This window comes from Lupinus angustifolius, unplaced genomic scaffold (genome assembly GCF_001865875.1).
Source record: "Lupinus angustifolius cultivar Tanjil unplaced genomic scaffold, LupAngTanjil_v1.0 Scaffold_5_62, whole genome shotgun sequence".
Taxonomy (NCBI): Eukaryota; Viridiplantae; Streptophyta; class Magnoliopsida; order Fabales; family Fabaceae; genus Lupinus; species Lupinus angustifolius.
In genome coordinates this window covers 53,043-77,416 of record NW_017717276.1, presented here as the reverse complement: position 1 = coordinate 77,416, position 24,374 = coordinate 53,043, and the positions used below count along the sequence as shown (strand labels likewise).

General features: G+C 34.7%; 4 protein-coding genes and 1 non-coding gene across 5 annotated transcripts; 3 read left to right on the top strand and 2 right to left on the bottom strand.

Annotated features, from left to right (window-relative positions):
• Positions 1-1,646: 1,646 nt before the first annotated feature.
• LOC109337305 (calcium-transporting ATPase 9, plasma membrane-type-like) lies at positions 1,647-5,207 on the top strand. Its single transcript, XM_019574254.1, has 8 exons — positions 1,647-1,774; positions 2,130-2,267; positions 2,924-3,024; positions 3,591-3,636; positions 3,731-3,862; positions 3,988-4,095; positions 4,184-4,275; positions 4,847-5,207. The coding sequence occupies exons 1-8, from the start codon at positions 1,694-1,696 to the stop codon at positions 4,959-4,961; spliced, it is 813 nt and encodes a 270-aa protein (XP_019429799.1). The 5' UTR covers positions 1,647-1,693; the 3' UTR covers positions 4,962-5,207.
• Positions 5,208-6,469: 1,262 nt separating this feature from the next.
• On the bottom strand, positions 6,470-6,542 carry TRNAK-UUU. The gene has a single exon. It is a non-coding gene; the product is annotated as a tRNA-Lys (tRNA).
• A 1,114-nt stretch (positions 6,543-7,656) lies between these two features.
• On the bottom strand, positions 7,657-11,710 carry LOC109337309. The gene is made up of 6 exons (XM_019574258.1): positions 11,380-11,710; positions 10,918-11,041; positions 10,766-10,836; positions 10,302-10,387; positions 8,407-8,989; positions 7,657-8,001 (listed from the first exon to the last, which is right to left on the bottom strand). Exons 1-6 carry the CDS (start codon positions 11,482-11,484, stop codon positions 7,720-7,722), a joined length of 1,251 nt encoding a protein of 416 aa, XP_019429803.1. The 5' UTR covers positions 11,485-11,710; the 3' UTR covers positions 7,657-7,719.
• A 1,484-nt stretch (positions 11,711-13,194) lies between these two features.
• On the top strand, positions 13,195-18,802 carry LOC109337308 (coatomer subunit beta-1-like). The gene is made up of 4 exons (XM_019574257.1): positions 13,195-15,302; positions 15,850-16,362; positions 17,494-17,579; positions 18,315-18,802. The coding sequence occupies exons 1-4, from the start codon at positions 13,251-13,253 to the stop codon at positions 18,526-18,528; spliced, it is 2,865 nt and encodes a 954-aa protein (XP_019429802.1). The 5' UTR covers positions 13,195-13,250; the 3' UTR covers positions 18,529-18,802.
• Positions 18,803-22,093: 3,291 nt separating this feature from the next.
• Positions 22,094-24,059, top strand: LOC109337302 (NHP2-like protein 1). The gene is made up of 5 exons (XM_019574248.1): positions 22,094-22,228; positions 22,323-22,443; positions 22,547-22,650; positions 23,536-23,667; positions 23,783-24,059. The coding sequence occupies exons 1-5, from the start codon at positions 22,226-22,228 to the stop codon at positions 23,807-23,809; spliced, it is 387 nt and encodes a 128-aa protein (XP_019429793.1). The 5' UTR covers positions 22,094-22,225; the 3' UTR covers positions 23,810-24,059.
• The last annotated feature ends 315 nt before the right edge of the window (positions 24,060-24,374 follow it).

Here is a 24,374-nt window from a genome sequence, read left to right as displayed (position 1 = left end):
AAAAATTGTTTGTTTTGGTATATGTGGATGATATCATCATCACTGGATCCTCTGGTTCAGAAGTCTCTCACTTGATCAACAAACTCAGTTCTAACTTTGCTCTCAAAAATCTAGGCAAGTTGGATTACTTTCTAGGCGTTGAGGTCAAACATCTTCCAGATGGTTCTCTCTTTCTCTCTCAAAGCAAGTATGTCAAGGATTTGCTCCTCAAAGCTCACATGGACAGTGCCAAACCTAGTGCTAATCCTATGTCCAGTACTTGCAAACTCTCTAAAACTGGAACAGAAGCCTTTGAAAATCCCTCACTGTTTAGGTCAGTTGTTGGTGCTCTTCAGTATGCCACCATAACTAGACCTGATTTGGCGACCTGATTTGGCTTTTAGTGTTAACAAAGTTTGCCAATTCATGAGTAATCCTCTGGATCAGCATTGGGTGGCAGTTAAGAGGATACTTAGGTATATCAAAGGGACAATTTCCTATGGCATTCATCTCAAGACAGCATCCACTGTTTCCTCTGTTCCTATTACTCTCACTTGCCTATGTGATGCAGATTGGGCCTCTGATCCTGATGATAGGAAGTCCATCTCAGGGGCTTGTCTTTTTATGGGTCCTAATGTCATTACATGGTGGTCTAAAAAGCAATAGACAGTGTCCAGATCCAACACAGAGGCTGAGTACAGGAGCCTTGCCCTAGCTGCTCAGGAGATGATTTGGGTTGAGTCCCTTCTTTCTGAACTCAAGATTCCTCATCAAACTCCTCTGATTTTGTGTGATAACCTAAGTACAGTAGCAATGGCACATAATCCTGTTCTTCACAGCAGAACCAAGCACATAGAGCTTGATCTCTTCTTTGTGAGAGACAAAATTCATGCCAAAACTCTCCTAGTTAAACATGTTCCATCTGAGTTTCAAACAGCAGATGTCCTTACAAAGCCTTTGGCCACTGCAAGGTTTTTATTGCTAAGGAAACAACTTAAAGTCACTGATTTAGATTCTCTAATCAGTCACCCTAGGTTTCAGGGGGTATATTAGAGTATAAGACTTAAAGTCTTGGTTTATGGACTGATTCAGTATGGTTGTTACTGAATCAGTTTTATTTGATAGTTGTTATGTTTCTGTGTTACCAGAAACAGTTAGTTAGTTAGTTAGGGGAGTTAACTTGTTGTTCACGTTACCTCTCATTCTTATTCTCATTCTCTCTTGTAATGCTTCCCCTGGATTATATAAAGGGGATAGCTTGATCATATTGATTCAAGAAATAAAATTACAAATATTCAGTTTCTCTCATTACCTCTCTTTTATGTTTTCTGTCTTTTAATTCTTTTACAACTTTTAGTCAGTATACTAACACTTCGAAGTTTCCATAATTGTTTCACATGGCCCACCAATTGAGAAGGTGGAAGGGGGGAGGGGAAGAAGAGAGAGACTGGACTTATTGCAGTCTCTCATAGTGTTCTTTTTCTTTTCAAAACATATTATTTGCTAGCAAAGTGTCTTTCTTCCACACAACACTTGGTAGTAAACTTGATGCATTTTCTTTTTATTTTATGGCCCTTAGTTTATGCATTTCATACGGATTCTTGCAATTAACATAAAAGTGTCTTGGGTAGTTGGTGTCAAATTTTCCTGTATCTTTTTATAGTTGATCTCATGTTTTACTATTTTTGTATTTTAGGCAGATATTGGTCTTTCTATGGGCATCGCAGGAACTGAAGTTGCAAAAGAGAGCTCAGATATTATAATCTTGGATGACAACTTTGCATCAGTAGTAAAGGTAAGTGGTCTATTTATTTGCTTTGGAATATATGGTATTGTTAAATGGTTTAATATACTTAAATAAAAAACAATATACTTCAACCCAAAAAAATATTTTACTTTGTTGTTTGCCATTATTTTCTCCACATTTTATTGTCAGTATTACTTACTTCCTTTTGGTCCTTTCGGGATAACAAAACTGACTATAAACTTACCATGGCCATGAGACATGCCAATTTGCTAGGTGTACTGGTGTAGTAGGCATGATTAGATTTTGGCTTATGGAGATTTATTTCACTGAGACACAGGCGTCAAATGGATTGGTCGAATCTGTAATTTGCCTAAGTGTCTATTCTGTTTCACTCTTTGTGTAGGTTGTCCGCTGGGGCCGTTCTGTATATGCAAACATTCAGAAATTTATCCAGTTCCAGCTTACTGTTAACGTCGCTGCTCTTGTAATAAATGTTGTGGCAGCAATAAGTTCTGGTGATGTTCCCTTAAATGCAGTACAGGTATCCCTCTCTTTCTTCTCTCATGTTATCATTTTGAATCACATCTTCCTTTACACTTTAAAACCCGATAAAGTTGAAGAGAGGGTGAAAAAACAAGCAATCAGAAATGGACTGTGGCAGATTTTTTGCCACAAAATTCTGGGCAATTTTTCTATTTCTCACTAATTCTAAGCAAGCTTTCATGCCTTTCTTTTTAATTTGTTGATGTGTCATCGGTATAAATAGAAAAAATGTACTAAATATCGATTGCTAACTCCAAAGTTGGTTGCACTGGCTGATGAGACAACTTCCTGATTATTGTGCTATGATATATAAATGGTAACAAATGTAAGGTGTGCTACTTGTGCCGGTTGAGTTTGTTTCAAAGGTTCTGTTATAGATAGGCTTGCTATAGGGTAGGACTTAGTTCAGGTTGTTCTTTACTGACAACTTTTCTATGGGATTATGGATAAAAGTTGCTGAATTTCTGTATCTACTGATATATTTCTGACACAGAATTCCATGTGTAGTTTCTTTATTATCAGAATAGATTGGATATGGTTAATATTTTGTCCAGAACTAAGTCTGATATATTATTACATGTGTGAGGGATGATTAAAATCATAAACAATAAACAATGTGTATATTGGTTTTGATGTACATGCTCTTGGGTACAGCTTTTGTGGGTCAACCTTATCATGGACACACTTGGTGCCCTTGCACTAGCTACTGAACCACCAACAGACCAGCTAATGAACAGATCACCAGTTGGCCGAAGGTTTGGATTGATCAGATTTCTCATGTAGCTGTTTTATATTTCTTCTTTTACTGTACTCTTAAAGCTACACTGAACTGACACGTAAATGCATGCACAAGGTACACGTGACTTGTACTTGAATTTTGTTACACGTGTGACATGTCTATCAGTTGCGGCTTACACTGTTAATTGGCACAGAATGTCTTTGGTTTTGGTTTGTGTAATCTCAATCAAAGAGGTGTAATATATTGTTTCCTTTGAATGGCACTTTTTCTACTATGTATTATATGATGATATGTTTATCTTCAACTTAATTTTAGTATAACCGACAAGTTGTTGGTCTAGTGGGAAAGTTGGGTTCCAAGGCACATTATGCCAATGTGCGCGAGCTCGAATCCTTGGAGAAGTTGTTTTTCCTTATAAGAATACTTTTTTTGTTGCCAAAAACAAAAGTTTACACTCAACTGAATTTAAAGTGGTCACATGTTCTCTATGCATTGCAGGTACTTGTGTGCTGCTGTATAAGATTGATTTGGGTTTTGAATTAAAATACACACTTTCATTATGATCTTATATTTGGATTTCAGGGAACCTCTCATTACGAATATCATGTGGAGAAACTTGATTGTACAGGTAAATTAGTTTATGGATAGACTTCTGAAGTTCACGGGATTAGGAATGAGGCTCCTTAGGTCCCATCATCTAATGATATTATTTGATGTCGCAGGCCGTCTATCAAGTTGCTATTCTTCTTGTTCTTAACTTCGGTGGTGATAGCATTCTACCTAAACAAGATACTAGAGCTGGTGATGTTCAAGTGAAGAATACTCTGATATTCAATGCATTTGTCATGTGCCAAGTAAGTGGATATCAACCCCCATATTTCCTATCTTTCTGTGATAGAATTGCAACTTCGCAAGAGTTTGTTAATTTTGTAATTCATCTAATTCTTATCATATATTTTTAAATGTTTTCATCTTATAGATATTCAATGAGTTCAATGCTCGGAAACCAGAAGAAATGAATGTCTTCCGAGGAGTGACTAAGAACAAACTATTCATGGGAATTGTTGGAGTGACCTTTATACTTCAGGTGAATATATTAGACACCCAATTCGATGTTGTTTTCTTAATTATTATCAAGATTTGAATGTTTTTCTCATTCTGCTCCTAATTGTTAGATAATCATCATCGAGTTCCTCGGAAAGTTCACCTCAACAGTGAGGCTTGATTGGAAGCTGTGGCTTGCTTCTCTTATTATGGGCCTTGTCAGGTTAGTTTCCTCAACTGCATTAGTGTTTGATTATTACAGTTCTATGCATTCATGATTTTGGTTATTATCCATTGTCCATAGAGTTCTTGACCTCAATACTTTATTTTACAATGCTGCCAGCATTATTAAATTCTGGCTGTTAAACTATGCTTTTGGTCCTTGATGCTTGTTTTCAACTTGGTCCCTATACATTGACTATTTTCAACCTATTTCCGATATGTACAAGTATTTTGAATTTGGTCCTCAAAGTATAATCAACTTGAAAATGATTATCACGTATAAGGACCAAGGTGAAAATGATTATCATGTAGAAACAAAAAAGTATAACTTCGGTTATTTTCAATTTGGTCCCTGGATTTTAATTCCAAGTTTCCAACAAACAAAAGAATTATAACGACATTGGCGATAAGGACCAAATTGAAAATAATAGTACATATAGGGATTGAAAAGACCAAGTTAAAATCAAGTGTCGCACCACACGTAAGGATCAAAAGTATACTTTAATCTAAAGTATTGAAGCTTCCACATTTTGAGCCCACAAGTAAAGACCAAGTGCTTTTGCCATTTTCAGCTGGCCTCTTGCTATAGCTGGAAAATTCATTCCAGTTCCCAAAACACCATTGTCCCGATATGTCTTACGGCCACTTCGGCGATTGAGGAGGTCTCGTGCTACCGCAGCACAATAATACAGTGAAGAAGTGGATCACAACCTTATGGCAATGGTACAATGATACAATTAAACTAACGACGCCTCCAGCAACAGGCAACACCAATACATATTGCTCAATGCTTCCTCTCTTACATAATTTGAATATAACAAAATGTATATTCATCAAATATTGCTGCAATATTATCAAATATGAGATGTCCCAAAGGGATTTAAACATAAAAGCAATCATTATGTGATATGTCTTTACCTTGTTTTTCCTTTGCTATGATTTTTTGGGGTTTCCTTGAGATTGTTAGAGTTAAAAGTGTCTATAAATGTTATCAAACTCACTTTCAAGTACCAACAAAATATTGGGCAAGTGGTTTAAGGTCATATTAAATCCCAAAATGATCAAAAGGTCAAGAGTTCAATTCCTAAAGTAACATTTGTTGGGACAGTTATGCACTGAAAGAGATTAGTTTTTCATCAAAAGGTGAGAGGATACAATTAGAATGCTAAGATATTAGCCATGCTACTTACCTTCTATGCTATTTGGTCAATTTTATATCAAGGCCCCACATGCACTTAAAACATGTTTAGGTGTGTCTAGGAAAATATTTAGATATGTTTTTGGTACATACAAACGTAGTAAGTAATTTTGACTTTAGTCCCCAATTTTTTTAGTTTAGTTTTTAGTTTATGCCAACCCCATCTAATGGGATTAATCTTTGATTGTTATAGTTTTTTGTTTATATTTTTGTTGATCGTTTTAATTTTCACTTTGGTCAATGATATGTCAAAATCTCAATTGATCATGTTATTATCAATGTAGGATTCAAAGAAAAATAATCATAGAAACTAAAATCAAAATTTGAAAGAAGAAATTAAAAGATCATGACAGCAAGAAATTAAAAGTTCAGACTGCATTCATTATAGCAATAAATTGAAAATTGGCCAAGGTGGTAAACAATGTTTGACATAAATTACTGAATAAATTTGTCCTCGATTCATTCTCTTGGTGCTGTCCTTGCAAAGTGCAATAAGCAGTGTAGAATTTTATCACAAGAGCAACGGAAGATATTTAACTATAACTGTAAATTAGACAAACAGCATACAAATATGTAAACAATTTTTGTTAAGAAATAAATAAAATACATAGTTTTTATGGGGAAATTATGTAATTGATGAATGGAGATTTTCAATAAAAACTAGATAAACCTTTAGTTGAAAAGAAACAAAAAATGGACATGTTGTTGTTGGGCTTGTGTTCAATCAAAGTGACAAGTGAAAGAAATGTTGGTTGGTCACCTAACCTTGATCATTAATTAGTATGAATCATTTGGTGCCTTATTTTCTCTTTGCATTATAAATGTCATTTCACCCTTTCTCTTGTGCAATATTTATACATTATTAGTATAAAGATTTCTGTAATTCTCTCATAATTTAATTTTTATAATATGAGCACCAAACAAAGAAAGTTGAATGGTGGAGTAGATAACTGAAATTATAGTAAAAATTATGATGATGATAGTATTAAACAAAAAACGCCGTCTGTGGGAATCGAACCCACGACCACACGGTTAAAAGCCGTGCGCTCTACCAGCTGAGCTAAGACGGCGTGTTATTCTGTAATCTATTATTTATTTATATAGTCTTTAATATCGCATATATATTTTATCATGAAACCCGAGCTGGACGTCAAACCGGCAGGTCCCGTATTAGGTTTAACCGGTTTAAACGGTTAAACCGTCCGGTTTGACAGGGTGATTTCGTACATAATTAATAATTTTTATTTATAAATATATAGTTATATATAAATGTCGAACTTTATATCATTAATAATTATATTGAAATAATACATCTTTATCTTTTTTTGGAATATTAGAACATTGTCCCATTTTTTTTTATTTTCAAGTAAGCCGTCCGTTTTACTTCCCGGGTTAACCGGGTTTAACATGGTCGGATCGGATTTTTTCCGGTTCAAAGCGGTTCAACTCTCATTCGGTTAAGACGGTGAACCAGAGCCGTTTTCAAGTCCGGTCAGCGGTCAGACCGGTCGGTCCCGTTCTAACAACACTGTATTTTACTCAATATATTATTAATTTTAATTTTGCTACAAAGTATGCACATTTATCACCTGACATTGAATGAATGACACCATTGAGAATTTCAGTAGTTGTCTATTACCAATTTGAAACTAAGGCAGCAAGAGAAGAGTGGAATGAGTTGGTTGTGCATTAGGGAAATTAAAACCATGGTGCTTGTAATGAGAAGAAGAAAAAAATGGAAAGTTTTTAAATTAGTACCTCTTACATTTGGGAGGATAAATAATTAAATATAAACTTGCATGATACAATGTAATGGGGGTACATAACGGGCATTTTCTTATACCAATAAAGTATTGGTATAGTAATACAAGACAATATCGGATCCTCAGATCGACCAAAAGGTCATATGTTGATTTTGGTGAGCGAAACGTGTTGGGAGGAACAATTATACACTACATAAAAGATTAATTCATTACTCTTACTCATAAGGTAAGATACCATTGGTTAAACAAAAAAGGCATTTCCCTATGTTGTTAGGATTCATTTTAAAAAGCACAGTGTACATATGAAATGGCAATAATCGGTGAAAAGAAAATAAACTTCACTCAACAAAACACTAGCCACTCATCTATTTGGTGAATCATCCATCCAAAAAAATACAAAACCAAAAGCCTTAGGCCCTTGAACACAATTGCAGCAAAACCTTACTATTTGCTATTACATTGTTCAAATGTCTTAACTGCAAAACTAACAGAAACAAGAATATGCAAAATGGTTTTTCTTGGAGATATAAGGAGACAGAAAATTGGAGGCAGAAGAAGCAGATGAATCTTGAATATGAGATGGAACCAATATCTGAGTTTTACCATTACCAATTCTTTTACCAGCTACATTTGCATATAATAGACCTGAAATTGCTGGCACAAAGACATCACTTTCAGAACTTATGTACAAGTCAATCACTTTCGCCAATTCTGAATCTTGAGAACCTTCCAACTTCGTCTTCTTATCCACGGGTATGATGGCTTCCTGCAACAGTTTCCACACACAATGAGAGTTTTATACTTAATATTAAATGAAGTATGAAGATAGCACAATTTCCCTTTAAGGAATTCCTGCAATGCACGGATCCGATTTGGATATCGTATTCGATCAGGCGATAGTACAATCCTTGAAAAGTGTACGATATGATACGCTTAAATACTAATCGCAATGCCAAAAGTTCAAACTAACAAGCAAGGAAGCACAAATGCAGGATATTGATGCAACACAATCCAGATATGTTATGTGAAAAAATCGTAAGTTAGTTGAAAGATGACAACCATGTTGAAGTATCGGTGTTTTATAGGAGTATTCCAACAAAAACGAAGAAAGTATGGTGTGCATGAGCGCGTGTTTATGAGAGAGAAGATTAAGTAAGAACAAATATCTCACCTTAGTATAAGTTTTGGGAAACAAATCCTTGAGAAAATCAAGGGTGCTATCCCACCTTGATTCGGTCACATAAATTGTGGTATCCTTTAGAAAACCAATCTTCCTCAAAAACTTCGCAATCTCTTCTGCATTGTAGCAGCTCTTATCTTTCTTTCCATTGCTACCTCCTTGGCAACCCTTCTTATCCAACATTTCAACCCTCAAATCCACTGCAATAAATTGGCCATCCGACTTTCGGCTTAAAGTTCTAAGTCTTTCGACCATCAAGTCGACGAGGTCTTTAATTTCTGGCTGCAACTCTAAACTTCCATACATCGCCAAGCACGCAATAGAATCAGTGTCACCATTTCCCCCAGCCTTTCTCATGTTCACTGAAGGAAAGTATGTTGCAAGCCTTATATTTCTCTTTGATCTATAAATAGGCTCAACATGTGTCACGATGTAGTCTTTCGTGATACGATTAGGGACCTTCACGGCAGCGACTTTATTTTTTGATATGTTATCTGGAAGATCCTTTACCACTCTGACAACTCCTTCCATGCTTTTCGTGAACACGTCAACGTCATAAATATCGGCAAAGTTCCTGAGACATTAAATTATATTAGGTCCACACATAAGTGCTGCTATCCAGATAAAAAAGGCTTAGAATAAACTACCATTACAATGGGATTTATTTTTCTTTATTAGTTGAAAACTAAAGCTAACTTTGCAAGAACTTAAGCTTACACCAATAACTAGTATATCTTGGTTGATGATAAGATAAGACACAACAGAAAGACAAACAAGGAATATATATATTATATATAGTTATTTATAGCCTACACATATAAATATAACTAGTATATCTTGGGAGCAACACTTCGTTGGAGTCACGAATCCCGAAAGGGATTAGTTCCTTGCTCAAAAAGGTGAGGGGATACATTGGTAGTACAAAAAAACACTAAAATAGATCTCAAAGACTCATTCCTAATTAATAATCAAGATAGTTGTATCAAATTGCGGACTGTGTCACCTGATGCGGTCGAAAAATTGTGATTGTGGTGATCACCGCAACCGCATCACACCGCAATTGTGGTGTGATATCAAATCACAATTATGCAATTGTATCGGGTCGCAATACAACCACATTAAACTGCATTTCAGCCACATCAAATTGGAAAATATTTTTTTAGTCATAAAAAATTTATACCGTGACGATTGCAATCTGCTTCGCAACTATTGCAACGACCACAATCACAATTGATAACGTTCACCAAAGTTATATCCCACAAATTTGCACCACACTAAGATGATGTGAAAATTAGGCTCAATTAGTTTGATAAGAGAATCACTAAAGTCATGATGAGACAAACAATTAGGGGCGAAGGAAAAATCCTGCTGATGAAGAACATGTTCGTGAGTTAGAAAGCTTTTTGCAATTTTGTTATATGCTGATGAAGAACATGTAAACAACCGAGTTGTCTGAACATGTATACTGAAATTAGGAAGAAGAAAGAGAACAAAGGTAGAGTCGGGTAAAAATCGCATGGCCTAGAAAAATCAATGTGTTAATGTTAAGTAGAAGGGGAAGGTTAAATTACCTAAAACCCTAAGAAAAAAACACACCACTAATTAGAAAGAGTAGCAAAAAAGACTTCTGATTCCGACTTTAAAATCAGGATTTCATTCGCAACAAAACACGTAGAGGGTTGTGACCCATGATTTGACCTGCGATTTCGTCGCTATTTAACCTGCTATGGCTATCTGCACCGCTATCAATCGTGGCGTCCTGGGCAATAGCCGAAAACTTTGTATACTCCACTATCGCACAGCGATTAACATAAACATTTTCCTCAAGACACATCTATGCCAAGGGTATCTACTCAATCTTTAACAAAATGGAAGTAAGCACTAACCTCTTGTCACCAGGTTGGCTTCCTCTTATGTCAGGGATCACAAGTGTTGCCCCAAGGCTTCTAGCAACAACCACCGCATCTGCTATCTGAAAAAATAAATTACCGGAAAATTACAGATTATGGAGGGGCATCTCTCAGGATCTGGCTGCATCTAAGATTAAAATTCAAGGAACAAAGGACAACCAAAAACAAGAACCACTTGGAGCAAAATCAAGTGCTCAACTCAATAGTGGTGAAAAGAAGTATATAAACGAAAAATGATACATCCTCTTAATTCCTCCTACACCATAACAAAAGTGACATGTCGCAAAGTGATACTTAGTTTAGTAAGTATTGATTTACAAGCGACATATGTCACTCCTGTTAGAAATTGAAAGTGTTTTGATTTTCCAAAATAAAAGTGCTTATTTTGACAAATAATCCTAACCAAACACTCAATTAAGCATAAGGGTAGAATGAGTTACCTGAGACATATGGTACTCCGGTCCATTGCTTAGAGAAAAAACAACAAACCCTTCAGTCTGCTCCACATCATCTGCAAGATATTGCGAATAGTTTGTATGAATGAATATCGACCAAAAGATGGTTAGTTCATCGAAAATCTGCCAAATCCTACCTCCAGATGGCTTGGCCCAACATGGTTTTGGCTTGTCAGTAACATTAACATCTACCTTCCAAAGTATATTCTTTCTTACATGAGAACCTTCAAACTTTGAATCTGTTGCTCCAACAAATTTATCCTTATCATGTAAAATGGTAATAGAAAGATAAGTCAACTAGGTTAAACATAATTCATGCACTAAGACAAGGATCTGTTGTACCAAATTATGCCTCAAATTCTACCCCGCAACAATCATAATGAAGCAAAAACAGGAAGAAAAAAAAACACGTCATTGGTACGGGACAGACTTTAAGACAACAAATCATTGTACTATGGAGACTAATCTAGATTGAAAATAAATTGGCAAAATTTAATCTATAAACTTTTTAACACATCATAATGAATAATTTATCTTTTGATTTTAGTAAAATAAAAAGGAAATCAAATTAAAAAAGAGACAAAGATGATGAGACTTACTTCAACAAGAGAATCAAAATGGTCTCTTTTGATCATGTGTATAAGCATTACAAACATTGTAATAGTAAGAATACCAGCCACCACTTGCCTCAAATCCACACCCATTTTCTCTATATATCTTAGATCTTCTATGTCACTCACTTACTCTAAGGACCCTTAATAAAGGGTACCCAGAAGAGGTTTGAAGATAAAGTTTGAAGCTTTAGAAAACAAGTATGAAAGTGAGAGGGTACACAGACACTGACACAACTCAACTTAACACAACACAGCAGAAGTTGAAAGCTGTTATTATGGACACCACCGACACTTTGCCATAAAATCATGTGCTGCCTAAAATCTAGGCGGATTTTTATCTTTCCTCTTTTAGATTTCTAGTTCTATTTCAAAAAAATTAACTTTCATTAATTGTTTATATTAAATTATTGAGAAGAATAATTTGTATAGTTAGATTTACTTAAATTAAACAAATTATTCTTCATCTTTATTATTTTGCATCTACACAATAATTATGAATTAGAACTAATCTCATCAATTTATGCGTAAAAAACTAATTTATTTTATATGCATGAGTGTGTGATTGTTATTCTAAAAAAGTATCACTTCTAAGAAATGATTTTTGATCTTTTAATCTTTCTAGAAATCTAATTTTATACTACTAAATCAACACCTTATTGATACATAAACATTTTTTTACATGTATTAAGCTAAATTAGAGAGAGTATGGGTGTAGTTTACTTTAATAAAAAATAAAATGATGAATTAGGTTAAGTGTCCTCGTTATTTTTTGTTTGAAAAATTACATCTTTCTCTTAGTATAATATATATATATATAAATTAGAAATTATTTTGTGTAAGGTTAAAATAGAAAGGATTTGTCAATTTCACTAAATCTTAGAAATGTTAATATAATTTACTCTAACAAATTATAATATTTGTAATACAAGTAACATATAGTAGATAGTATATTATAGATGCTATTATGATAGTGTTTAATGCAATACACTAATACCACATAATAAAATAATAAAAGGTATATTTAAGAAAGCTTAATTAATGTCAAAGCCAATAGACAAGTCACTCTTCTTTTATGTAATAGTGGCACTCTTTTATTGGTAATATTTCCAATGAATTAAGTTCGGGTCATTTCGTAAATAATTATGTATAAATCTTAACATTGATATTCTAATAAAAAAAATTATGATTTGAAATAAGGGTCACAGTTAAGAATAAATGGGATCATTGCTTAAGTAAGATCTAGATCCCAAATCAAGTGGCAAATAATTGAAAAATAGCAACTAGTACTCATGAATCAAAATTCAAAATCTTATCATATCAAATTATTAGTCCTAAGTTAAATACATATATGAATTGACAACTGTACCCATAGACCAACATGAGTCTTTGGAACATGTTTTATCTTCATTTGCACGCTTCCAGAAAATTTTGAATGAGATTGTCCATTCCAAATTGTTTCAAGTTAAGCACACTTAATCATAAAGTTCTTAATTGATGTATTCCCAAAAAGAAGATACATCTTGTTGGTATAAGTACAACAAATCAATGTTTATAACTCATTATCAATTGTGTAGTCTCATATCTATATAATCTTGAGATCTCTCTTATTCAATATAAAATTATATATAAAATTATCTGATCAAATTATTTAACTAGACTTATTCCGATTAATAATATTGATTTTTTTATATATAATGGAGTGAAGAAGCCCAATGAGTAAATTAAATGGCCCAAATAAATCAAAGTCGTTTTACCATCTTATTATTATTACTCACTCAGATCTGAATCTGCTTCCTTCTATAGCTTCATTTCTTTTCATCTTTCATTCATTCATTCTCCACAACGACGTCGTATCAATGGAGAAATCATGCACTCTGATCATCCACTTCGACAAATCAACCCCATCACTCGCCAACGAAATCAAAGAATCCCTCGAAGGAAACGACGTCGCATCAAAAATCGAAGCTCTAAAAAAAGCAATCATGCTTCTCCTTAACGGCGAAACCATTCCTCAACTTTTCATCACCATAATTCGTTACGTCCTTCCTTCCGAGGACCACACTATCCAGAAGCTTCTCCTTCTCTACCTCGAAATCATTGACAAAACCGATTCTCACGGCAAAGTCCTCCCGGAAATGATTCTCATCTGTCAAAACCTTCGCAACAATCTCCAACACCCCAACGAGTTCATCCGTGGCGTCACTCTCCGATTCCTATGCCGAATTAAGCAATCCGACATTGTCGAGCCACTCATTCCTTCAATTTTGTCCAACCTCGAACACCGTCATCCTTTCGTCAGACGCAATGCTGTCCTTGCCGTGATGTCAGTCTATAAACTCCCTCAAGGTGAGCAGTTGCTCGACTCCGCTCCCGAAATTGTTGATAAGTTTCTCTCATCCGAGCAGGATCCCTCCAGCAAACGCAATGCCTTCCTCATGCTGTTTTCGTGTTCGGAGGATCGCGCCATCAGTTACCTTTTCAACAACATTGATAAGATCGTTGATTGGAATGAACAGCTTCAGATGGTGGTGTTGGAATTGATTCGGAAAGTTTGTAGAAGTAACAAGGGTGAGAAAGGGAAGTATATTAAGATTATTATAGCGTTGCTTAATGCAAATTCGACTGCTGTTATTTATGAATGTGCTAGTACTCTTGTTTCGTTGTCGTCTGCGCCAACTGCAATTAGGGCTGCAGCCACTACTTACTGCCAGTTATTGTTGTCACAGAGTGATAACAATGTGAAGTTGATTGTGCTTGATAGGCTTAGTGAGTTGAAGAGTTCGAATAGGGAGATTATGGTTGAGATGGTTATGGATGTGCTTAGGGCGCTTTCCACTCCGAATGTTGATATTAGGAGGAAGACGATCGATATTGCGTTGGAGTTGATTACTCTGAGGAATATCGATGAGGTTGTGATGATGCTGAAGAAGGAGGTTGTGAAGACGCAGAGTGGGGAACATGAGAAGAATGGGGAGTATAGGCAGATGCTGGTGCAGGCGATCCATTCCTGCGCGATTAAGTTCCCTGAGGTGGCGAGCACTGTAGTGCATTTGTTGATGGATTTCTTGGGAGATAGTAATGTGGCTTCAGCTTTGGATGTGGTTGTTTTCGTACGTGAGATTATTCAGACCAACCCGAAGTTGCGGATTTCGATAATCACTAGGCTTTTGGATACTTTTTACCAGATCAGGTCCGCCAGGGTGTGTTCGTGTGCGCTGTGGATCATTGGCGAGTATTGTTTGTCACTCTCAGAGGTTGAGACTGGGATCGCGTCCATTAAGCAGTGCCTTGGTGACCTCCCGTTGTATAATGCTACTGAGGAAGGAGCGGGTCATGATGGATCAAAAAGTGCCACCCAACAGGTTAGTTCGACCACTGTGTCGTCCAAGAGGCCTGCGGTTCTAGCAGATGGAACCTATGCCACACAGAGTGCGGCTCTTGAAACTGCCATGTCACCACCTACTCTTATACAGGGGTCACTGTCTTCTGTTGGGAACTTGAGGTCATTGATACTGACTGGTGATTTCTTTCTTGCGGCAGTTGTGTCGTGTACTCTGACAAAACTTGTTTTGAGGTTGGAAGAGGTTCAGACTTCGAAAGCCGAAGTTAACAAAGCAAATGCGCAGGCGTTGTTGATCATGGTCTCAATTTTGCAGTTAGGTCAATCTTCAGTGCTTACACATCCGATTGATAATGATTCGCATGATAGGATTGTCCTTTGCATTAGATTGCTCTGCAATACTGGTGGCGAGGTAAGGAAGATATGGCTGGAGTCTTGCAGACAGAGCTTTGTGAAAATGCTTGCAGATAAGCAGCACCGTGAGACAGAGGAGATTAAAGCAAAGGCCCACATATCCAATGCACAGCCTGATGATCTCATTGATTTCTACCATCTGAAGAGCAGGAAGGTATAATATGATGGCAATATCTATTTAATCATATTCCTTGTGATTTTTGGTTTGCATGCCTTCATCATGACTAATGATTTAAGTTTTGGTGCATTTATACTGATATATCTAGTATGATATTTTATACATTGCTTGAAGTCATAATGCTAAACTGACTCATGCCACTCAGGTCTGTAAGATTCCTGTTAATGGACTTCTGATTCAATGATTTTTCTAGCACCATTTATTACGTGCTTCATACACTAGCTCTTGTGGTATTATGTGATTCTATTTCTTGAGATTTTTTGCTTTGCATGCCTTCATCATTCCTAACAATTGAACTGTGGTTAACTTGTACTGATATCAAGTCATGATATTTTAACATTGCTTGAAGTCATTATGTTAAATTAACTCTTGTGTCCTCCAGGTTCGTATGATTACCATCAATGATTTATGATTCAATGGATTTTGTAGCATCATTTCTTATGTGCTCAATAAACTAAGTCTTCTGGTATTTTTTGAAAAGTTACTTACATATGTGAATATGTTTATCTTCTCAATTCTTCAGGGTATGAGTCAACTTGAGCTGGAAGATGAGGTTCAAGATGATCTAAAACGTGCCACTGGAGAGTTTACAAAGGATGCTGATGATGCAAATAAGCTCAACCGCATTCTCCAGCTCACTGGATTCAGTGATCCTGTTTATGCTGAAGCATATGTAACAGTGCATCATTACGACATCGTCCTCGATGTTACTGTCATCAACCGGACCAAGGAGACTCTCCAGAACTTGTGTTTGGAGTTAGCAACCATGGGTGATCTCAAACTCGTTGAGCGTCCACAAAACTATACCCTTGCTCCAGAATCAAGTAAGCAGATTAAGGCCAACATTAAGGTTTCTTCAACTGAGACTGGGGTTATATTTGGCAACATTGTCTATGAGACATCCTCAAATGTCCTTGAGAGAACAGTGATTGTACTAAATGATATCCATATTGACATCATGGACTACATCTCTCCTGCATCTTGTGCTGATGTGGCCTTCAGAACTATGTGGGCTGAATTTGAGTGGGAAAACAAGGTATATCTCTCTCCTCATTCTCTCATTCGGTATTTTTTTTAACCAAAAGGGAAACTGTTGTATCATCATTTGTTGCCTATAACAACATCCCTGGCCTTTCATTTAAACAGTTGCAGGGGTTAAAAGCTTAGGTACTTCAGAATACTTTAGCATCATCTCTATGATCTTTTAATGAGCCCTTGATGTTTTATCAGTAGTCGCTATTAAAATTGGTTTGAGATTTGAGATTTTTCCCCATCATTCTGTTTATGATATATATAATATATATATATATGTGTGTGTGTTGATGATGATATCTTTGATGGTTGAGATAATGCTATGTTGGCGTTGAAGATGGTATATCAATACTTTAGCTGGTTATCAGTAATATTGTTGTAGACTTATAGTTATGTTGAAATTTGATATCAATGTTTGTATTCTGGTTTGCTACCTTAATATAAGGTAATACCTGATAGATTAACATTTTGATTGATTTAAGCCTCTAGGAGTGGGCTAGTGGGGAGTTATTTGGGTGTTCGCAAGAGTTTCTAGGTTTGATCCCCCATCCTATCATTGTTCCAAAAAATGAAACGTGCTCATTTGTTATCTCGTTGCCCCTGATAAGCTCTTGACCTTTCCATCAATTCCCCAAACAATATGAATTAGCCTGAAAAGTGATAGCAAATGGGGTAATTTCAGTGTTGATGCTCCTATGCTACCACGTCTCTTCATTTTCAAATCAGGAGGTGTGTCTTTATGGTTTTGCATTTCATTCCAGTAAACCACCATATACTAAATCTTCCAGTAGTTTATTAGTTTGTACAGCAGCTATTACTGTAGTATATATAACATATGATGTTTGATTGTCTGCTATATGGGTTATCATCTATGTTAAATAGCTACAGGTACGTATATGACTGTGATATGCAAATAGCTCCATGCACCCTTATCGTACATGTTTTTCTAGTTCATACACTTTCTCTATCAGGTATACTTGTAATACAGGTATGATATCAAATTTGGCATACCTGTGCATTAATGTTATGATATAAGCATATACGTGATGGGATAGGTGTACCCATGCAATGTGCTTCTGCAATAACTAGATCATGTATGTGATTTCACTTTATTAACATTGATTCTGTTTTTAAGGTTGCTGTGAACTCTGTAATAGAAGATGAGAGAGAATTTCTCAATCACATTATAAAGTCCACCAATATGAAGTGCCTCACTCCACCGTAAGTTCGCCACACTAATTTTACACCTTGATAGATTCTCTGTAACACACCCAAACATGCAAACACTTTGTGGCAGTAATTTTGCATGTGTATATACACCCTTGAGCATCTACTACCTTGATTTGAAGGTATTTGTGGCAATTGATAGTACAACTGCATTAATAGTGAAAGCTCGAGCAGGAAATTTTTTTATACCCGTGGCATGATTTCTTGTCTGTCCATCTATATATTTTATGCAGCTGAATCTTAACATTGCTTTGTCAAGTTGGGAAAACTTGGTTAATGTATTGTGTCATAGAAATGTGATTTACTTAGGCACTTCTCCCTTTCTCAAATAATATACATCACATTCTAATAAATAGTTTAACTATCATTGGATTCATTAATATTTTATCATTTCATGTAACTCACTTTTGTTTGGTCATCATTATACTCCCCCTGTCCCATTTTTTAATTGCCACCTTAGCATTTTTAAGTTTTTCATATTGTTGTGATCTTAGGAAATCAAGGTTTATTAACTGTTTTTTTCTTTTTCTTGCCCGTATTGCATTAAATAAAGTGTGATAATAATGAGTATGAGTTGGGAGGGATAGTTTAGTCAAAATACATTGTTTTAATCAACAAATTCAATAATTTCCTTAATCTTTGTGCATTATGCTGAAGTGACATTGATGGAGTATCATTCTTTGTTATTATTAGTTTGATGGGTACTAATGCCTTGGGATTAACTCACAGATCAGCATTGGAAGGAGAGTGTGGTTTCCTAGCTGCAAATCTGTATGCTAAGAGTGTTTTTGGTGAAGATGCTTTGGTAAATGTAAGTATTGAGAAACAATCAGATGGGAAGTTGAGTGGATACATAAGAATCAGAAGTAAAACTCAAGGAATTGCACTCAGTCTTGGGGACAAGATAACATTGAAACAAAAGGGTGCAGCTTCAATTCTCTGATATGTTTCTTCTCTGCTTGTATGTCTATGTACACTTTGTGCAGCTTCTGGTGGCAGCTAAACCTTCAAACTTGGTGGTTCTTGCTTCAAATTCTTGTGGCTTTTGGTGGCACCCTACTTTTTATAGTATTAAATTTTACCCTTTTGGAGTTCCAATTTTCGTCTGTATTCTTTTCATATTACTTGGAGGAAGATCTCTTCACTCATATTTTCATGTTACTACTACACCATACCATATATTGATGATATGAGAATCATTAAATTTTCTATTTGTACATCTTTTGTAGGAATTACTTCAATGATTAGTGTTTGACTAAACAAGTAATCTACCACATCTATAGATATTCGAGGTTTCATCTCTACTATGCCCCACCTAATTTGATTATCTCACTGAGGAGATAGGTGTAATTTTAAAATAAAAAAGTGATAAGTGTAATGAAGCTACAAATCTGTTATATCGTGGAAACAAGTTCAAATAGTATATGAGTCAATATTTTTCATTATTATTGGTTTCTTATAATATAGTATAAAAGTGATTTAAATAATATCTCCTTCAAAATATTGATATATTTTATAACGAATCAAAAATAATAAAGAGACACTTTGTATTATATTATTTGGATCTATCTTCACAATATACTATATTTTGCTTAATTTAATTAGATCCATTACTATTTTTTATTTAAAATATCACATTTATTCCTCACTCATGCCGAGGTAGTTAGTGTAATGTATGATTATAAATATGAGAGGATTGTGTATGTACAAAAAATGATGATTTGTGTAATTTCACTAAAAATAATGAAGTGTAAGTGAATTTGCTCTTTACATTTTTTATAATGAACTTGGGTTATGTATAATTAGTATTAGGAACTTTGCAAAATGGCATTCTTTTCATAATGAATGCCTTTCTCAAACGTCTCAAGAGTTCTTAGATGGTAGACATTCCCTATAGTATAGGTGAAGGTTCCATTAGAGGGTAGTTGATTTTTTTTTGGGTACAATCGAAGAAATTAAAAAACAAAAACAAAGCTACAACACAATGGATAGGTCCTTGTAAGATGGTTAGGGCTCCCAGAGTCGTATTATCCCAAAAGTAACTGAATTTTGAGAGTCTAAATTAAGTTTAATAATGTAATCTATCATTATGTTACCCTCTCGAAAGATATGTTTGATATGAACATCCAAATTCCTTATAAACGAAGAGTAATGTTATGAATAACGTGGGATAAATAGCATAAGTTACTATGAGTCCTTTTCGAAACAATATGGATTGTCTAAGGTAGTTACTTTCCGGTGTAATTAAAGGATGACCCTAATCCCAAACCAGTCGTAGACCATGTTCTATTGCTAGAAGTTCTGCAAGGATCAGAGTTCCAAATCAAAAATTTGCAGAGAACCCTGAAAGTTATTGTCCATCATGATTGCGGATAATGCCATGCCACCCTCTCCAATGTGTTGACTATGGATGTTACAACTATCACCCACATTAAGTTTCACTCTATCAAATTATGGCCGACAATATTGAATAGTATACATAGAAATTCATTGGAACATGTATCAACACAAAACCAATCTCTAAAATCATTTTGTACATTTCTGGCAACATAATATATGTCCCAAGGAATATTGCCAAAAATAATATTATTATTTCACTGCCAAGCCCACCATAAACCAACCATAAAGAGGTTTCCATTATGTAGTTTGATATTATCTAAGAGGAAGACATAAATGACTAATTAGCCCCAAAACTATGATCGATAATTCCATATAACCCAAACAACGCCATAAGAGCCTAGAGTTCCTTTAGTCTATGAATGTATGGAGTAGATCTTCGATTGCATTATTATACCAACTAGATAAAGGAGAATCCACCAAATTCCTTTTGAAGCGGACAAAGTTTGTTGGTAAACACTAATGACAAGAAAGCCAACACAAAAACTTAACTTTCTCAAAGACATGCAATCTCCACAACCATTTCCATTGAGTAAAGGAAGTCACACCATCATCATTACTTCTTATCCACCAATAACCTGAACTTGCAGAGTAACATCTTATAGCACTAGCCTCCCAGATCCAAGAGTCAGAGGTGTTGAAAAATACCGGAACTGAAATTCAAGTAGTAACTTCCTTCACGTGAGTAGGAAGTGAAGTATAAGTAGATGAAAAATCTCATGAACCATTTTTCCATGAATCCTTTATATATAGCTGAGTGTGAGAAATGTTAACATAATCAACCATAGTGCAAAGTTTATTCATTCAATACCAATTATCATACTAGAAGAATCAATCACCATCTCCCAACTATAGACTGAAACCATTCCTCGGTTCTGTTGTGGCCTTCACAATACTTTTCTAGATAGGTGAGTCAGATGGCCTAGAATGAGCATACACCATGCAACCCTCCCCAATTTATAGTGAGAGAAAGTTAGGTCAGTATATGAGAGATGTATGAAAATAGAGAGCAATCCTCTATTTTATAGCGTGAGGGAGTTAAAATTAATAGTTACTTCCTTATAGGTAATCCCCTATTTATTGTAGAGTTGCATAGAATATTCCCTATCAGATGTTGTTGGTCTGACTGACCATTTGGGCCTGTCGGACATGTTCTAGACAAGTTGAGGTTGCTTTATCCATGTTGAACAGCTCTAGTATGTCCTTACTATCTGGATAGTTAACTTATAACATGTGATAGGTCAATTAGCCATATTTTAGGTTTGTCTCTATCACCTAGCAGAAAGTGGATGCAGTGTGCAGGTGCCATGTGGCTTGTGGCGGTGATATGTGTTATTTAGACGACGTAGCAACCTATATAGGTGACATGACATACATATGGCAAAAGTGGTCCATGAATCATCATCTAAATCTTGTCTGGTAAGCGATGTACCTTTCTGAATTGTCTGATCATCTGATCAAGATTAAACGTCTATAAAATGGACTCACCCTATCCAATATTTACTTAGAGGTTTGACCTGACCTGGAACAGTTTGTAACATATGTTGAAATGAAATAATTTAGACTATACGTTAACAAGTGATTTTAAAACAATTTGTTAATTATTAAAGAATGTCGAAAGAAAATTGAAACTTTTAAGTTCACAATATATTAAACGTTAATAAAAAAATTTGAACAAATAAGTTTAAATATTTGTTAAATTATGCGTGAGGTTTAATATTTATTGTATATGAATAATGCTTTATTTGTAGGAGCAAAATAGACCGAGAGACAATATTAGTCAGCATTAATTTTTTATTTGAAAACTATATAAACATATTTAATCATAAAATTAAAATATCTAGACCTACAATAAACTTATTTCATATCCATTGCCAAATGTGTGAAAATATCTAAAAGACAGTAAATTATTTTTTATTTAAGTTTTGTCGAAAATAAGCATACATTTTTTTCTTCATATAGGCCTTCTAATTTTTATAGAACAAAATGACATATTCGTTTTTTAAATAAAAAAAAACAAAGATTTTGATTTAATATGTTTTCGCCATATCCACATATATTATTATTCTTCTCATGACCTAAGAAACTAAAATTAGGTTTAGAACAAAAAAAATATTAATTTATTTAGCAGCCCCCTCTCCTTTTAAACCCCACACACTCACTTCATTCTTCATAAACCCTAGCCTCCTTTTTCTCCTCTTTCTCTGCTTCTCCCATCAACGACGCCGTTTCAATCAGAGAAAATGGTATGTGTTTGAAATTCATGATATTGGGTTGTTGAATTGAATCTAAAGTTTGAATCTTGAATTGATTTTTCATTATTGATTTTGTTATATGCAGACAGGAGAAGCAGTGAATCCAAAAGCATACCCATTGGCTGATTCACAACTCACAATCACTATTCTTGATCTTGTTCAACAAGCTGCTAATTATAAGCAACTCAAAAAGGGTGCTAATGAAGGTATTCTACTTTTTTTTGATATTTTTTTGGTATTTTTTGTTCTTAATGTTTGTTGTTTTTGGTTTTAATTTGTCATATTTGTATCTGTTTTTGATTTTGTCAGCAACAAAGACACTGAATAGAGGTCATTCTGAGTTCATTGTTATGGCTGCTGATACTGAGCCTCTTGAGATTCTCCTCCATCTTCCTCTCCTTGCTGAGGATAAGGTATTGTTACTCTTATTGCTTCCTTTGTGTTATTTGATTTTCTATTTTATTTTGTATTTCTCAACTTTCTAGAATTTTGAAGCCTTGTATCTAGTATTGTTTGGGTTTTGTGTAGTTGAGACTTGAATGGTTTAATTTGCAATTGTTTAATGTTTATTCTGATGCTAAGGTTATGTATAGTTGTATACATGTTTTCTTCTCTATTATTACTGTATTTTTATATATACAAGTTGTTTGTATTATGGCTTTTGACAAAAAAGTTAATCCTTAATATTAAAATAAAAGATGTTCTCTCTTCCTTGGGCTTAGGCTATTTTATTTGATATTTTTGATATAAAAAAAGATGTTTTTAGCTATTGTAGCCTTGTGTGTAGTTTGTTTCTTCATATCTCAATGAATATAAGTGTTTGTTTTCTTATTTCATTTTTCGGTTGAAATGTTGAGATTAATGATTAGTTTCATGTTTTAAAAGTTATTTAGGAAATGGCAAAAACGTCTAAATGATTTCTCATTTTCTTTTGGAAAATAGTAAACAATATGAGAACAAGGTAAAAAAAATTGTAATTATAAATGAAAATGCAAACAAAAAACACCAGTTACCACCTTACATTTTAAATTGTGGGATAAGTTATTATATGAACTGTATTGTATGTTTTATATTGCTGTAGATGTTAATTTCAGCTTGAAATCTTGCGTGGACTTTGATCCGAGAATATTTTCCATTTGTAGTTTTGTTCTTGTTCTGTATCTATCTTCGTGGTTCCTTCTGAAGCACTCGATGTTCTGTCATTTCAATAACATGTTTCAGATTTTTATATATTGAGTATTCAGTATTGACAACAAAACAACTTCTAAACCAAGTGATTGTCTGCTTGAATTTTTCAGAATGTCCCCTATGTTTTCGTCCCATCAAAGCAAGCACTTGGACGCGCATGTGGTGTCACCCGGCCCGTGATCTCATGTTCCGTGACAAGTAACGAGGGAAGTCAATTGAAAACCCAAATACAGCAACTCAAGGTAAGCACTGTGTAATGTTTTATGTAAATAATCTGCTACTATTTTCTAACTAAGGTATTATAATGTAATCTTGAATATACATTCATTCGGAGTTTTGGTTTGTGAACTAATGCAGGATGCAATTGAGAAGCTGCTAATCTAAAAAATCGATTTTCGGTGTGATGGGCTTCTTGAGTTGTGCTTAATGCATTCTCTGAGGCTTTGACTGGTGGAGTAGTTTTATTCCATATGGAAACATGCTTTATATGTAAACCTAAGTTAGTATTTCTCTCTATTGCAAAAGATTATGTGAGTGACATTTTCTTAATTAGTGTGACTGTTGTTTTAAATTGGTACTATGAATTACTCATCTTGATTTATGTTGGCTGTTAGAAAATTTTCGATTATCTTATTTTTGGTATTATTACTTTTAGTTTTGATGCATGAATTATATTTTGACTCACAAATTCCTGAGCGCCAATCATAATAATGCTCGTAGAACATTTGCACACAGCATAAGATGATTGTTTCATGCATTGTTATGCAAACAGTATGGAATTTGTTGTTTCAATCAATAAATAAATCGGTGAACCACTTCCTAATTTGTCATGGTATAACAATTAGATTGGGTATACAATCATACTGGTCAAAACTCAAAACCATATAACAATTATACTGGTTATATAATCATATTATTCTAAACTGTATCCAACTGATTGATTCAATAA